The following is a 16,990-nucleotide window of genomic DNA, read 5'->3' on the forward strand; positions in this document are numbered from 1 at the left end:
GGGATGGGTTGGGGGGAAAGAGGGGAGAGAAAGCCTGTTTTATTTAAGATTTTTATTTGTCATAATAAATATGGAGAATGGGTTATTTTGTAAATTAATATTTTCTTTTTTTGAATGATGCTGCGAGCAGCACAGTCAAAATTATTTAAATCAATTGTAAGAAAGGACAGCTCTCTTTGCAGGGTAACGGGATTGTGACGATCTAGCTGTAGAAATGAATAATACTGCTACACTGTTTAAACAAATGTTAATTGTGTTCTGGTGAATTTCATTGATCTTGCATTCCTCCAGTTCTAATTAATGTTATTTATACTTATTTAAAACATTGTCTCTTGGTAGGTTTCACTTCAGCAGCAGAGATAAGATAACATGTGGACAAAAGGAGTCTGGTTTTGTGCTTTTCTTGATTCAGCTTGTTCTGGGTAATAATATTCTTCCATTAGCCATCAACGCAGGTAAATACGGGAATGGTTCTTGGTACCACATGCTTTGAGAAGAGTGGTGAAAATAAGTTCTTTAGAAAGTAATGTTGCACTCAATACTAGTACAAAATCTATCTTTCTAGGCCTGAAAAGGAAAAGTAACTTAGATTTCGGTAGATTCATGATATCTAAAACCCATGACTGAAAGAAATGCGAATGTATTCCTTAGGGAAGAGAAACCATGAACCTTTTATAAGTCTTAATGAGTTTATGGAGAATATGACCATTCCCATTTGTCTCTTATTTTGAAGCCTCCCAGCCCAAATGAATTGAGGATGGTCCATCAGAAAAGAATCAGCATTCAGAAAGTGACTGTAAGAGACTTTTGAATGCCCAGAGCAATTGGCATTGACTTAATTCATATCCAGGATGGGGCTGTGGGGACCTCCATCCTCTTCAAGTCATGCCTTCCTAATTGATCTTAAGATGGGCAACCAAAACTGGCTTGAGAGACACCAGTCATGGTATGTTGCTATAAGCGATCTGGGCATGCCATTTGAAAAGTCAGGAAGTCATCTTCATGTTGATTGTCTAAGCATGCAAGGCAATTACAAAGGTCTCATCTTCCTACATGCTGGTTTCATGGCTTTTTCCTAGGGAGAAGAAGAAGCCTTCTTTTTTAGTTGATGCCTAAATGCCATTGACAGGGATTTTTCTAAGTTCCAGTGGGTTAGAAATTAATCTGTCACCTCTAGTGTAAGACCATGACCTTTTTTCTTAAGGGGAATATCTCAGTAGCAGTTGTTTTGTGCTTAACAGCTTTTTGGGATGGCAGATTGTTTTGAGTAAGCAAATACTAATCTATACACAGCAGATAAACAATGAAAAATGGGATTTCAATGTGGATCTGTTAGCCAGCTAGTGGGAGCAGAATTTCAGGCTTCTCCAGATGTTTGCTTCAGTGGATGCAGGTGAGGTGTATGGCCTGGGAAATGCTCTGTAGGCACTTCAGCGCTCGCAGGCAGCTGATGGGCAAGAGGAGGCAGAGGCTAAACTGAGGCACTTGTGAAAATCCAAAATCCATTTTAAAGTTGATAGCTGGTTAAAAATGGGGCATTTAACTTGCCTGCATGTCAATCTTATGATCAAAACAAACCCTTTCAGAAATGACTGATGATTTAAATAAACTCAGCTGAAGGCAGAGCTGTTTCAACTGTATCAGACCCAGATCCTGAAAAATGTCATATTGTACAGTAGCCAGTAATATCCACTGAATTATATTAGTTTCCAGGACACAGATGTGATTAAAGAAGAAAAACAGTTTGTATTTTATTTGATAAAAATAAGTTGCCGAATAAATATCATTGAAAAACAAATTAACATAACAAACAGCAACTGAAGCCCTTTCACAACTGGGTTTGGACTCAGGCAGGGTTCAGGTCATTATTTTTTCTATCATACCATACAAATAAATCTCTTATCCATTCTGTAACAGCCACAGTTTTCATAACCCAGGGCCTATTTATAACCCAGAGCACTGGCCCAGTGGCTGGCAAAGGGTTGGCTGGCTCTGGCTGACCCCTCTGAATTCCTGATCCATTGCTGGTTGTTGTTTTACTTTAAAGCACTCATTGAGAGTATGTGGAGCTGTTGCAAGTGCCTCTCACAGTGTGCCCTGGCCTTCTTGTGTTCGAGTTCAATGGTTGTATGCTTGTTAAAAAAAACAACTGTCTGAGGCAGGTTCTCCTTTCCCCCCCCCCACAATACTTCCTACAAGCTATCTGTGTGCTAGTTGGGTCTTGCATCCCACAGTGCTCATATTTTGGTCCAATTTCCTTTCCAGTTAGCTGTTAATCCATCCAACAGAATGTGATGTGATTTTTTTTTGTTTAAGACAAAAGTTGCTTCAGAAAGTAAATATTTAAAAAAACAGGTTGTGCTTCCCCCTTTTTTTTGTACTTTTCTCTGGCATCATCCCCACATTTTTATGCGTTCTGAAATATTCTCTGTAGTTTCACAGCTTTGGAGACACAAAACCTCTATATGGTAGCTGTGATAGAAAAGCTTTGGGTGAAAAATGTGTACAGGACATCTGAGGGGTGACCATTGCTCCAGCTGGGATTTTTAGCAACAGCTTTGGGTTCGATTACCCAAATTCTGGCTCCCCACAGAGGGTAGCTCTGCAGATGGATGCTCAGCATTGAGAAGGCTTTTATGTGGACTTCAGTGGGTACTTAAAGTCACTTGCTTTTGAAAAACCTTGATTCCAAACTACTACAACCTGGCTATTTAGAGCATTATATCTATTTTGAGGTGCTGTGAATGGGCTGTAGATCTGTGTTTAAAATGAACAGCTGACATGCTGGATTTAGTAGTGTCCTGTGCAGTGAGCAGCAAGCCCTCACCAGCTCAGAGCAGGATGACAAAAGTTAATTTCTTTTGATCTACTGGGTGTGTTATTTTGACTGAGCCAAAAAAAAATCTCTCTTTTCACTGCAGCCACACAGGAAGACGTTCAGGGTTGTTTGTGCTCATCTCAGTGAGCTGGCAGCCACCACCTGCAGTGGGGGCAGCCAGGGAACCAGGTTGGTTTTACCCTCTAACTCTTTACTGGGTTTCCCAGCTGGAGGAGAAGAGGGGCTGGTCTGCTCCTGAGTTCTGCCTCTCTCCCGGCTTCATTTCTGCTGTGGCCACAAGCTGATCCTGGGAGACAAACAGGCAGCAGTGAGCCACAGTAAAATGTAAAATACAGACATGCCCGTGCAGCTGCAAGGGCCACCCAGGAAGCTGCTGGCATAGAAGGGTGTGTGTGAATTATGTCGAGTAGTGATGAGCACAGAGAGGACCCAGTGGGGAAATTCCTGCTCCCCACCTTTGTCCCCAGCCCCCTCAAAGCTGCTGGAGCAGTGATCCTCATCTCTGAGCAGCTGATGCCTCCCTGTAATTTGGCAGGGCCAGCGCTGAGCCCAGCAGTGCTGGCAGCTCCGTACTTGGCATGATACCCACAGCTGAGGGGTCGTTCCCCCTGAAATGGCCCCAAGCACCTTAACCTGGAATGCAGGCTGGATTTGGCCCATCTGAACATGGTGGTGACTCCTGGCTGGTGGGATGTCCCCCCAAACCATGGCTCAGTCCATGCTTCAGCCTCTTCATAAACCACGTCCATTATCACAGAAATGTGCAAACTGCCTGAACCATGCGCTGTGTAAGACAAGTGAAATAAATAATCCACAAGCAGAAGTGCTTTTAGAAGTGAGTTGATCCCAGATGTTTTAGGGTTTCACTGTAGTCTGCTGCACTTTTCAGGTACAAAAAGGGACTGTCCTTACTATTACTCTTGTTACAGAGAGTGTTATTTTCTTACATGCATGCACAATACAATGTGTACGAATAATTTAACATCAATGTGGGGTTGGATTTTTTTTTAACCTATTTGTATGCAGTAGAAGGCTTGTTGTAGAAAAGTATCTCCTCATACTTAAATATACTGTTAATAAAGGAAAAAAGATAAATTATACATTGCCAACACAAGTGTGAACTGCTCATGAATCTTTCCTTAAAAAAGCCATTCAAGCCTGATTATTTTTCTAAGTAAATTCAATTAAATTGAAGAAAGAAAATTCCTCTCTGTGTGCTTTATTTATGGCTTATGCTTTCAGGGCGGGATTTTTGTCTGCACAGCTTTGCTTCCTCACCTGCCTTATTGTATATTGTAGGCAGGACACACTGAAGACTCAAAATTATCTACTCCTGTGGAGCAGGAGAAATCCCTTGATGGGGTGCCTTGGCAGGGCAGCCAGGGGACCAAGCCCAGGCAAGGGGGAACCAGCAGCTGCAGAACTCAACCACAGAGGGAGGGAGGGAGGGAAGGAGGGAGGGAGCTGGGGAGGGCTTTACAAAATTGAAATCACATGCACACAAACCCAGAAACTTCCATTTTTGGGGTAACGGAGTAAGAAATGGCTTCTCAGCACAGCTCTTGGGTGCAGAGCTTTAGGGTGATTTCCTTCATTGCTTGTAAGTGGAAAGAAAGCCCAGTGTCTGATACTGCCACAGAGATTGACAAAATTGGATTTGCACCATTGGAAGAAAGCTTGAGGATTTGTCCTTTTGGCAAGGCTCGATTTTTCCATTAAATAATTGCAAATTTACAAAATCCCTTCCTGTTGGTACCCAGCAGCTGCCCTGTGATACCAGCCTCAGGCAGCTGCTGTAGGACAGGAGAGCTGGCAGCAACAGGGCTGTGTGCAGAGGAGGGGGATGTGGAGCACTGGGGGATGTGAAAAAGTGGCAGGATCCTGCACAACTGAGGTGTCCTCTGACCCAAATAAGAGATTAAGTCCAGCAGAGATGATGCAAAGTTTGAAGAAAGCTCCCTGTGCAGGCACGAACTCCGACTCTTCCCAACCTTTGTTTGGATGGAAATACATTTCATTCCATTCCACCATCATTACAAAAGAATTAAAAATATGGGGAATGGGAAGGAAAAGAGGAAAAAGTCAAGCAAGTGCAGCCAGCAGCAGAGCAGAAACCAGAGCAGAAACCAGAGCATATGCTTGCCAACCGGCAGCACCGTGCCTTTCTCACTCACTGTGTTGCACATCATCACGTACAAGACTCCTGATGCCACACAAAAATATCTTGCTTTTCCAGTTGCACTTTCAACTTTGCCAAAGATTGAACATGTTGAAATATTAGAGTCTGGTTTTATTCCTCAGCGTGCTAAAAGACAACGTATCCAAATGCCACCTCCCCAGATTGCCTGCTAATCAGTTTTTAAAGGAAATCTATGTTAACAGAGAAAAATCAACTTCATCTTCCCTATTGGCAGGACAAGAAGCCAGCTTTTTCTCCTATTACTTGAAATATCACTCTACTGGTGTGCTCGAGCCTCTGGACTCTGAGATACAACTCACTGTTGATGAAAACCTGCTGGCTTAGTCAGAGGCATTTAGGAACAACAGTAGTGGCTTATTCATGGAGGAAAAAATATGGAAAATATTATCATTCATTTATAAATTGTTTACAATATATTTTGCCAATATTTTAATAACATTACTGACTTTGACTGTCCCTATTTTTTTGAGTAAAAGCAACCTGAGCTAACATTCCTTTAGGTGTTCAGGAGCACACATCCTGTCACTGTGCAACAAATGGACAGATCATGTTGGAAAATGAGACATAGTACTAACAGTAAAATTATGTGGGTTTGAAAATCTCATTTCAATCAGAGTTTTTAATTAAAAAACAACCAACCAGCAAAGCTGTTTTCCTCAGTCAGAGAAAAAAAATCAATGCAAAGTTTATGCCCTGGTTTCTGTTTTTTTCATTAATACGTAAAGCTGTCAGGGTAACATACAGCTGAATAATAACAGCTCAGCTATTAAGCTTTGGCTTATTCTAAAATCTAGAATTTTACTGTGACAATTCATGACTTTTTAGCAGCAAGAGGTCTCTGTGCTATCAGCAGGTATTTGCAGCCCTACACCAAGTCAAAATCTGCAACCCACAGCAGTTATAATTTCCCACAAAAGCTTGTGCAAAGTCAGGGTTTAACCTTTACCTAAGCCTTTCTTAGGCTCAATTTATTCAGACTTCCTTTAGCAGATAACTGTTCTAGCTAAAACTGATTTAGTTTTATGTCTAAAGTGGAGGGGTTTTTAAAAAGTGATTGCTCTATGAATGAAATCAATCACTGCATTTTTTACTGTTTTTTTAAACTTCAAAGAAATTAATTTAGAAAGAAAGGTCAAATCAGAGCAAGCAGCCACACCATGGAGAGGCAAGCACTGTTTGCAGAGGTGTCCAGGTAAATGCTGATGTCCCCATTCAAGAAAAACAAAATATATTCCTTTGAGGAATTACAGCTATTTGTGCTTTATTAAGAAACTTGCCTTCAGTTATATGGAAGGACATAACAACTTCACTAGTTTGAATTAATTTTGCAATGTGCTTTTCTAGTTTATCATAGAAATGTTCCTGCTCTGTGTGCAATATGATTTTACATGCTGTATGTATCATTCCCAAAGCAGATGCTTTTAAAGCCTCCCTTTTTCCCTTAGAAAAAACTCAAAAATTAAACCCACAATTTTTTAGTGAAAAAAGCTCTTGAAGTTAATGGTGCAAAGATTAGAAGGAGGCACAGCTGAGTGCAATTCAGGTGAGAAATTAAGTCTTTATACTGTGGAAAAGGATTGCAAGATGGGAGGAAATTTAAGATGGAAGGTCTTGGTTTGGGGAGTCTCCTTGTGAGACACTGAAAAATAAATTAGAGGAAATGTTTGAGAACACAGTGGGGTGAACAATCTTGCTTTGCTCATTGTAGTGTGTTTCACATTACCCAGCAAATCTTTACAAGGGATACTGGAAGCTGATTAAAATCTATAAATGCTCACATATAAAATGGTATTCCATGCTGGGAAATGCAGCCAGAGCAGAGCACATAGGCTCCTAAGCAAGGAGTTACAAACTTGGTTTGCAGCATCTGTCTTACTTTTCATGATGTAAAGAAGTCATATGGAAAGCATTCGGGTGAACACTTCTGAAATAATTAACTGGCTTCAGGTTTAAGTCAATTTGTGCTTGGTTTTGAGCAGCAGAAGACTCATTTAAAGAGGATGGAATTTTCACTTGGGAAATATATAAGTGCCCTCTATACTTTAGACCAGGATAAGGCTGCAGTTAGCCTTTTTCTCATGTGTGTTGTCACAGTTCCTGTGAGAGGTGTTACACTTAACTCCTCCATTATTATCAAATTACTATGCACAGTGAGCTTTTGAGTTGTGCAGAGATCTCCAGTTGGAGACAGATACTTTGCCTTTCCTTCCAGCAGGACATTTCAGAAGGTGTATTCAACCAGGTGTGCTCCTGCTTGTGAGTGAAATAACATGCTCACATTTTTCCTTTGATTAAACAAAAAGCCTCAGGATAATTAGCTGAAGAGGTGATGGTGATAACTAATGGTTTCCTTTTCCATCAGAGATCTTGCTAATGCAGTCTGGATCTACCTCATGATAGATGTGAACTGAACGCAGCCCTGTGCTGCATTGCAAGATACTTCCCCCCTTTTCAGAGGCTGTCATAGTGGAGAGGCATCCTAAACCTGGGCATCCTATCCCCCTGTCACTCACAGTCATTCATTTCCATCCAGTGACCGTCACTCTGCCATACAGAGCAAACACAGCTCCTCGCATTTTTTGGCCTCAACTGTCTTCCTAAAAAAGTTTTGAAGTTAAATTTGCCATGGGTTGTTGACTAAGGATTCCAGGCCAACTCTCCCATTTCACAAGAGGAGTTAAATTGGTGTCAGTGTCATACAAAGCTGGCTCTGCTCCATGGCCATCCCCCTGTAGCCCTGAGGCAAGCACACAGGCTTGCTCCTACTTCTGTGGCAATAGCCCTCTTGTTCCTGGTCCTGAAGGAAAAGGTGTTCCAGATTATTCTGTGGCTTTCTGAGGCTTCCTGCAAACAGAGAGACAGCTGCCCTCAGAGCATACAGAAGGTGCATGGGTCTTGCCTAGTCCACAGAGCTGTAAGCCATACCTACCTAAAAGCAGAAGAAAAGGGGAAAAAAAATCTCTTATGTGTGGCAGGAGCTTTCTACATAAGCATGGACAGGACAAAATGGATTGCAAATAGATATCCTTATCTAGCAGCAGACTTGACCATGAAAAGAAAAAAACAGAAAACTACAAACGAGCTTCTGCTGAACACCTCCATTCCATAATATGCCAGAAAACTGGATGCAATGTTGTTAGAGCTGAATGAGAATCAACAACCAGAAAGGTGAGCATTCATTTTGTGAGAGGGTTCCTATGGTAATAGGACATTTTTCTCCTTCTTGTAATGAGTGCTAAAAATGTTTGTTTCTCTTAGTGCCAGTCTAAAAGCCATACAAATTCCAGAGGTATGTGTGCACTAATCAGTGCTTTAAGTGCAACCTCTGTATCTATTAAACATTTACGTAATGCAATAATCTCAAGTCAGAACGACTTTAAAATATTTACAGGTTTTACTAAATGTTTAAAATGCAATTTTTGTGGCAAACAGCAGAACTGCACTTCCTTTGAACTGCTGGACTTGGTGTCAACTCAGAGCCCTGTGACAACCCAGTGTGAGGCCACAGTCTGCTTAATGCCAAGGCTCTACAGTCAGACTCAAAGCAGGGGATTGAGGTCACCCTGAGGGGTGAATGCTGTCACAGCTCATGTCAGTCTCCTGTACAGGGCACGTAACCAGACGTGGGGTCTAACAGAGCTGCATTTCCTGCTCTTTGGCTCAGTAACCTTACAGTGCTTCCAAAAAGTCTTTGAAAAAAAGAAATGAAGCAGGTTTCTGATGTGGGAACAGAGCAAAGGCCAGCTGGAAATGAAACCTGGGAATGCGTATGTCTTTTTAGATCTGAATTCACAGCATCTTAGATCTTTCATTTTTCACAAATGACACACTGGTTTTTTAAAGGTTTCTTTTTTTAAAGGCCTTGCTGTCTGCTATTACAGTCCCCATACATATGTGGTAGACTTCACACTACAATAGTACTTAGTGGCCTTAGTGGGTTGGGTCTAAAGAAGCCACAATGGCCATAGCAAAGCTTTAAGATGAAATGAATGAAAGAGAGCTGATCAGCCAATCTTCATGTATCAGACAAATACAGAGCTTGCTTTTGTCTCCAAATCATCCAAACTTTTGTCCACAAATTGGTACCTGAGCTGATCCCAGATACCTAAATGTGGTCAAGCTTAGCAAGTTCACTTTGATTCTGGAAATCCTCCAAACTTCAGGGATTTTAATCTATTTTAAGTGAAAGCTACCCTTCATCTCCCTAGAACCAATCAGACATGTCTACGGTTTTCTATGTAATGAGTAAAAATTGGTTCAGTCTTCAAAACAATTGACATGAAGTATGTTCGAATATTTCTCCAGAACCCTGGATACTATAACGTAATAAAAGAATTAATTGTGCCAGCACTGAGAAAACAGAAACAAAAAGAGGGGGAAAGGGCTTTGGATGATCTAAAGTTAACCATAGTATGAGGATTCATAGGAAAGTAGCAGATGATTGCTTCTCAAGGACAAAACAAGTATTGTTGCTCATAACTTTTGAAATACCATTTAGAATGTCAGATTTATTAAAATACTATTCCACTGTACATGGGACATGGCAACAATTTCATTATTCTGAACCAGGAGATGACAGAAAAAATGTTAGCAAACAGACAGAATGTTTTTAAAGATCCTATTCATAGTAAAACTTAGAATGCAAATCTGAGAACTTAGCATTATTAAATCTTGAGGATCTGTTCAGAAGTCAGTAGATGTCTACCATATAATTCATTTGGGATTTCACTTGCAAAAAGCAGATATAGAATTATTCAAGGAAAGCACTTCCTTGACCTCTCAATACTTCAAGCAACTCTTGAAGAGGAAACAATCTCCCAAAAGAGCAAGTTGAAGAATGCTAAGTAAAGCAAGAAGCATATTTCAAGTATAGTTTGGACTGAGAAATAAAAGCATAAAGAGACGATATGATGAACTAGCCTGCATATTAAATAAACAACTAGCAGGACTTGAAAACAAAATAATTTTTTAGCTGCAGAGAAGGTAAAGCCCATCCAGCCCTGCCAATGCTGAATGACTCCTGCTCTTGGGTACCCACCCAGAATATGGCAGTCTTGTATATTTAGTAAACTACAGGTTCTTAGCTTTAATTGTGTATTATTCATGTCTTGCTAATATTGGATTCCCCAGGCTATTCATGCACAGCTTGCATGATGATCAAATTTTTGTTTAATTTAACAGAAAGCCTTTCCTTTAGGACTATCAGAATGAGGCTTTAATGACAAAACACACCTCTTTCCTAGTTCTTTACTGATACAAAAAACTGATCTTTTGACTTCAAATACATATAGAAAAATGATAATGCAAAGGATTACTGAGCAACAGACTGACATGATTAGGAAGGGATTAGAGAACACAATTAAAACAATGTATGGTATCACAAAAAATCTAGCCAGAAATAAAAGAAAAATCCTGCTAAGAGACTTCACAGCACTTCCAGTCGTTTTGGTACTATCTGTGAGCATTACCTTACTTTTTTCAAAGAAGATTATAATTCAATTACCGTATTCTGTTGCCATTTTCTGCACCTCTAAAGAGACTATCTCATTTGCAGTAGCAATTTTACCATTACAATAATAATAAGGAATTTCAAACGCTTCATTTCACAGAGTACGTGTACTACTGTTTCCTGACGTCTATTCTGAGCTATTCTTGCACTTAAGAGAGCTTTTTGTGATGCTCACAGCTGAAGTGAAATAGCAAATAGATTAAAAAGATGATAGGTCTTATTTTGAATCCTGATTCTGCAAACTATACTGCATTTGTGAAGCCTTAATCCTCATGCTGTTCTAATCTTTGTATGAGAAAAGTATAATTTTGTTTGCAAATTATAATAGGAAGTGAAATTAATTTGCTGCTCACCAGTTTCTCATCAACATTCTAAAAATCCCAGTGAAATTAATATATTAAACATGGGAGTGGGAGATAATTTTGCCAATTTAAACATCACAGATTAAGAAAAGGTGTACAGTAATGCTATAAAAATCAAAATATTGATCTACATTTGTTAAAAGAAGAATCTTCCCCTATGTCAAACAGCATAATAAAGCTGAGAAACAATCCTGGCTATATAATTACTCTAAAAAGAAGCTGGAGTCATTCAGTAACTCACTAGAATGATCATTTTCAAAGTGCTACACAGGAAAAGAAAACACCTATGCTATGAAACACTACTGACTCCAAATTTTAAAGCTGCATCTGGCTGTACTTTATAAATGGGATTATCACCTTTCATACACGCTCACAGAGCAATTGAGGTGGTCACAGAGTCCTTCAGAATGGAAAATTACACACACTTCAAATGACCTGCCTGTACTTCTACTTAGGGATTTTTCTGAAGCAGAGGCAAAGAAAGAGCAGACAGTAAGAATGGCCAAACGAGAGCACTCCAAGAGTTACTCAGCATCAGGTTACAGACAGTAGCTTGTAAGGCAAACCACTTGGAGCTTCTGGCTGGTCTAGCTCATAAGCAGAATGAAAATGGTACAAGAAGTTGCAGGAGGAGCTTTAGGATGACCCACAACTTAAATGAGGTGAATGAGCTGATAAAAACAAGAATCAAAGAAAGTGCTCCATGCTGACTCAAAAGCACAGAGATGTGAATCAGCCAGAGCCCTAATGAGGCAGATTATAAAGGAAGGTTTGAAACAATCTTCTGGCAGGTTGAGAGGAGGAAAAGACTTAATGAATTTTAATACCAAAAGTCATCATTTTATCTGCAAGACTATAAAATATGGCTGCTTTGATAACAAGAGACAAGAACATCTCAGGATGTCCCTTTCAATTGTACGTTTTGAGCAGTACAAAAAGCACACAATTTGTCTCTGACAGAATTGCTGCTAACATTTCTTACCCGCACATAGAGTGAAGTAATTCACTGTTCCTGGGCCGTGTTTAAAAAATCAAGTAGGTGGAACACTGTGAAGAGGCTGACTTGACTACAGTTAAAATTGGTTTAGGGAGTCCAGCTTTTGAGTACTTGAAAAAATTCTCTGGAATCCAAGCACTCTTTTGTGCCACCTCCCATATTATCCTCATGGCTGGAATACATGAAATGTGGTAAGAGCTTTTTGCCTTCTTAACACTAGGTAGCAGAGTTTGCAAACCCTGTAAGTACCTAAAATGCTCCTTTCACATAGGAATCAAACCCCTTTCCACATCATAGAGTATTTATTCCTTGTTCTTCCAGATGTCAAGGTTTTCCCTGTTTTATCAGTGTCGTACTTCTTTCTTCACTCAAGCTCCTCTTTAATCACATCTGAGAGCATTCTTTTTTTCCCCCCTCACTTCCACCATTCCCTAAAGTATCTCTTTTTACACCTCTTCCCCAAGTCCTTTCAACACAAGTTATATTTTTCTTCCCTTCCTGAGAAAGAGGTTTGGCTGTGCCTTTTGATTCTTTTCTCCAAATAACTTCCTTCTGCTTGCTCTTGCCTCTCATAATGAATGCTGTGTGAAAGTTTGCACCTTTTTCTTTCCCACAATATGGGTTTTGCTCTCTCAACCATGCAATGGACTTTGCCCCTTACTGAAGTACTTAATTTCCCCATTACACTTTTCCATCACTTATTATTTCCAAGCCCAGATTATTTCAGTCTGTCAATATATTTCCCTTTTTCAAATTTTACTTAATTTTACCCATGTAACATTTCTTCCCCAGTTCAGTGATCTAAACAGCGTACCAACAATTGCTTATTTACAGGGAAAATATTTAGGATACTAACCACTAAGGATACTGCCATGACTAAATACTACAACTCCCTCGTGCCTGAAGGCCTCACAATAATAATGAATCCCATTTCATAACTCCCTGTTTTATAACTGAAATAATGAAGACATAACTGAAATAATGAAGACATAACTGAAATTATAGAAGTACCTTGACCAGTAGGTTATGCAATCTGACCACTGTGGACGGTTGGAGGCCGCTGGGGACACAAGCAGCTCTTGGCTGGTTGGCCAGGTGGCCACTGGTTCAGCCCATTGGGATTGACCACGTGGACCTTCAACTCTGTGTAAGTAAAGGAGGACTCCATAAAAGGGGGCTGTTGTGCATGAGCCCAGTGTGTCTTGTCGCTTGTCTGGCTCCGAAACTGTGACACTCGGGCATCAGATAAGCACAGATCGCAAGTATCTCAAGAAATTTTAATTTTTAAGGATCCTGCAATTCATTTAAAAATGACCTTAAAGTCCAGTAACTCTAATAAGTGCTTGAAATGTCAGTTGAGTGGATTCAGATGGCAGTACTAACAAAAATAAAAAAATTTGCATCTACAGCTGCATCAAAAATAAATAACCATTATCAAAAAAAATTCAGTTACATCTATTCCATTTTAAACAATTTAATAATATTTCCTGCAATGCTACATACAAGAAACTATTTTAAATAACATTAATACAAACTAAGAAAAGTCAGAGAACCTGAAGCTAGAAAGATTTCATCTTTCTCTCACATAATAAAAGACATAATACATAGGATTCATTCAAACAACTATATTATAATAACTGTAAGAAAATGCTTAAATAAAAAGGTTTAAATGAGGGAGCTAAAATTCAGGCATCTAAATCCATGTGTAGGCACTGAGTAGCTGGTTTAATTTTCAGAGTTGCGAACACTTTGAACTTCTGAAGAGTTTAAGGTGACCAACACATATAGAAGTCCCATTAACACTTATCCACATCATCTACTCATCAAATATAGGTCCATCAAATTAAAAACCATTTGTATGAAGAAAGCACATGACTAATGTTTACAGGATTAAACCATATGCTGATAAATTGATTCAGTTGTCTAATTTAAATATCAAAATTTAAAACTTTCAATCACAACATTTAAAATACGATTTGTTTATTTAATTATGCATTTAGGATGTATGCTATAGTCTTTTAAAACATCTGCTCTGAGGAACTCCCAGTAGATTTTAAAATAGAGTAATTAGTACCTTTTTTTTTCAAAGTGGCAATCAGAGTCCTCATGATCAATGTATTATTTGAAATATTCATGTCTACAAATAAGAGAAATCATTGAGAAGCCATAATTTTCCTTATTGACCATATTATTTCCACAGCTTGAAAGCGGATCCCCTGTTAGAAGAGATTTCTGCTTAGAAATTGGTGACATAGCTCTGGAATTTGAGAAGTTTATGTAACTTCCTAAGTGCCTAAAAAAGAAACTTCATCTTTTATACTGCAAGTTTCAAGCAGGGATCAGTATATACAGTTAAATCAACACCTCTAAATACTTCATTAAAATCAGGATACTGGCCACCACAACACCATTAATATCAGTTAGTTAAATATCTTTTCAGTTGCTAAATGAACATATACTTTTCAACACAAGGAATTTTAATCGTTTACCCATTATTATTGACCAGGTCAGTGTCACATTATTATTTGCCTTTACTATTTTTGTTCTAATAAATCTCAACTGCAAAATAATTAGGTGGCTCACTTTAGCACAAAGAAAACGGGCTCAGTCCTGCAGACACTTTTCAAGTGTCTAATTTTATAAATGCTGATTGTCATATTCCTATACAGAAAATAAAGCCTGGGAAACAATGTGTGGACCATAACAGTCATTACTTGTATCAAGTCTGTAATGGTCAGAGAGCTACAGCACTGAAATTGCAAGGTAAGAACATATCATCAACTCTTTAGGCAATGCCTAAGAAAATGAATTAATCTGAGGTCTACTATCCACTCTTGTGGCAAAATAAAAAATATACCCATTTTGTCCCTCGGAGGGAAAGACAAGGCAAGCCACTGATTGGATCTTACCCTTTTCTTCACCACCACTCAATGAGCAATTAGGGATTGTTCTGGTTTGCAATACAGGTAAGGAACTGTTCTTTTAAAAGAAGAGATCTTTAAAAAATTTAAAACTTGATAAAGGATTCATCTGCCCTTCATTGTGTCTACTCAGATATCTTCAGCTACCAGCAATTCACCTTGCTTTCAGAGTAAAGGTCTCAGGTATCATAGCTCCATCCAAGTTTTTAAAAGCAAACCAAACTAAAATCATTAAGGCTGTTTTAGGTCTGTGTCAACTGGTTTTACTTAGACCAAATGGAACAAACACTTTGCGGACCCTCAAGTGGAGTGATCTGTCTTGTCAGTATTCCAGGAAAAGTCATTGCATCCTTTGAAATAATTAGTCACCAACATCACCATCTCTGTCACCTATGAGCCACAGAAAATGAAAACCTATAGCTAATAAGGCAGTTCCAAGAAGATCTCCCAGTGCAGTAAGATAAGGGATAGAAAAACTGTCAGGGTCTTTTCCTTTTTTCCAGAAGTGGTGCACCATCCAGTCAGCAATCCACAACAGAGTAAACACCTACACAACATCAAACAAACAAAATCTGTATCATTATCATGTAAGTTACATCAAAAGGAACTCAACAGCCAACATTACTGTCTCCATACTAGGCAGAACTGTTGTATACCGTTGCTTTTGAAAAATATAAATAATTAATAAGAATGAATTTCAGACTAAAGCTGCCCACAAGCAGAGAGAGGAACACTTAGCCAACTTCCCTCAATCACATGCAGAGCTGGAAGGAACATACTGAATTACTGACAGCATTTTTCACCCAGTCTGTGCTTGAGGACTTCTGAAAATGGCAAGAAAAACCAAAAAAAGTTCCACCAAACATGCAACTGCACTTCTCACATAACACATCATTCTGTACAGAGAGTGCATAAGTGGGGCTTTGAGATAATTCAGAATCAAATCATGTTGCCTCACAGGAATAGGCTCAACCCAGGCATAACTCCTGTTTCCACAGGTCTAACACTGACCTGAAATCAGATGTGATGTAAAGAACAGCCGGTCAAATTAAGAACAGTTTCATCTGGGTTGTGTGAACTGCAAAAAATGGCCTAGAACCTACTTTTATGCCTGAAATACCACCTTCAGCCCTTCTGTAGTAAGGCACACCTGCAATATATATTATGAAATTGTCACTCCAGGCTGAATTTGTCCCAAAGTAAAAGATTTAATTCCCAGCTGTGAATGTCTGAACATTTGAGAGGCTTGATCTTCATACCAAAGGTATGCATAATCATTAACCCAATTTGAGAAAAAAATAATCCTTTTAATGTTGCACAGCTGTATGATAAGAGATTTTGGTTTAGTGGAATCAAGTGGTGTGGAATGGCACAAGATGAATGGAGAAAGGACCACTAACTGAGTTTCATTTCTTCTTGTAGCTTCTAAGGAGCTGCTTAAGTTGAAATAAATTCTGCATTTTAGGTATTTTTAGTTAATCAGATATTTAAGAAGGGTAAAATCAAGACATTTACTACCATAATTAATTTTTAAAAACCGTACTCACTACATTTAAAATAATGTAGATATCAAAATAATGCAGTATCAAAAGTAGTAAAAAGGACAACATTAATATTTTATTTAGTAAATTATCAATTACTGGCATCAAAAGCATACTTATATATGTATACATTCATTCACTGAAATATTGATCAGATGGTTGCAAGACAGTTCTCCACTATAAGTATAGCAAAATGAATGTCATACAAAAAATTAATCTTTGCTTTGCAAAAGTGTATGTTAAAATACAAGCCTGAATTTGTAATTAAAAAGAAAAAAAAGAGAAAGGAGGAGTATTTGCTTAATGAAAAATGCATGGCTTATTTATATAAATGTATCTTCTGAAAAGGGAACTCTGTAGTCTAAGCTAATTATGCAAGTCCTAGGTGTGCTGACTGGAATCCAAACAAATATATTTAAAACAGATGTTTTCTTTGGAAGACTATCAGATTCCTTGAGTCAGCTCCTTCTTCTTACAGAGACAAAAAGAGGCCTGTTTATAAGAGATCCTGTACATTCCCATCTCCTACAGGATGTGCTCAGAAGACGCTGCAGAGCCCCACATCTACAATAGTTATGCATGTTCCATTGGAAGATGAGAGCATTCATTCCAAGAAAAATA

At 38.8% G+C, this 16,990-nt stretch overlaps 1 protein-coding gene across 1 annotated transcript in view; it reads right to left on the minus strand.

Annotated features, from left to right (window-relative positions):
- Nucleotides 1-15,189: 15,189 nt before the first annotated feature.
- The window catches only part of SLC41A2 (solute carrier family 41 member 2), a gene marked incomplete at both ends in the record, with an annotated part of 36,837 nt that continues 35,036 nt past the window's right edge, over nt 15,190-16,990 (minus strand). Inside the window, one exon of the mRNA XM_082280960.1 lies at nt 15,190-15,375. Coding sequence (XP_082137086.1) covers nt 15,190-15,375 — 186 coding nt within the window. The remainder of the gene's footprint in view (nt 15,376-16,990) is intronic.

Source organism: Coloeus monedula, assembly GCF_965178545.1.
Source record: "Coloeus monedula genome assembly, chromosome: 4".
In the NCBI taxonomy this organism is placed as follows: Eukaryota; Metazoa; Chordata; class Aves; order Passeriformes; family Corvidae; genus Coloeus; species Coloeus monedula.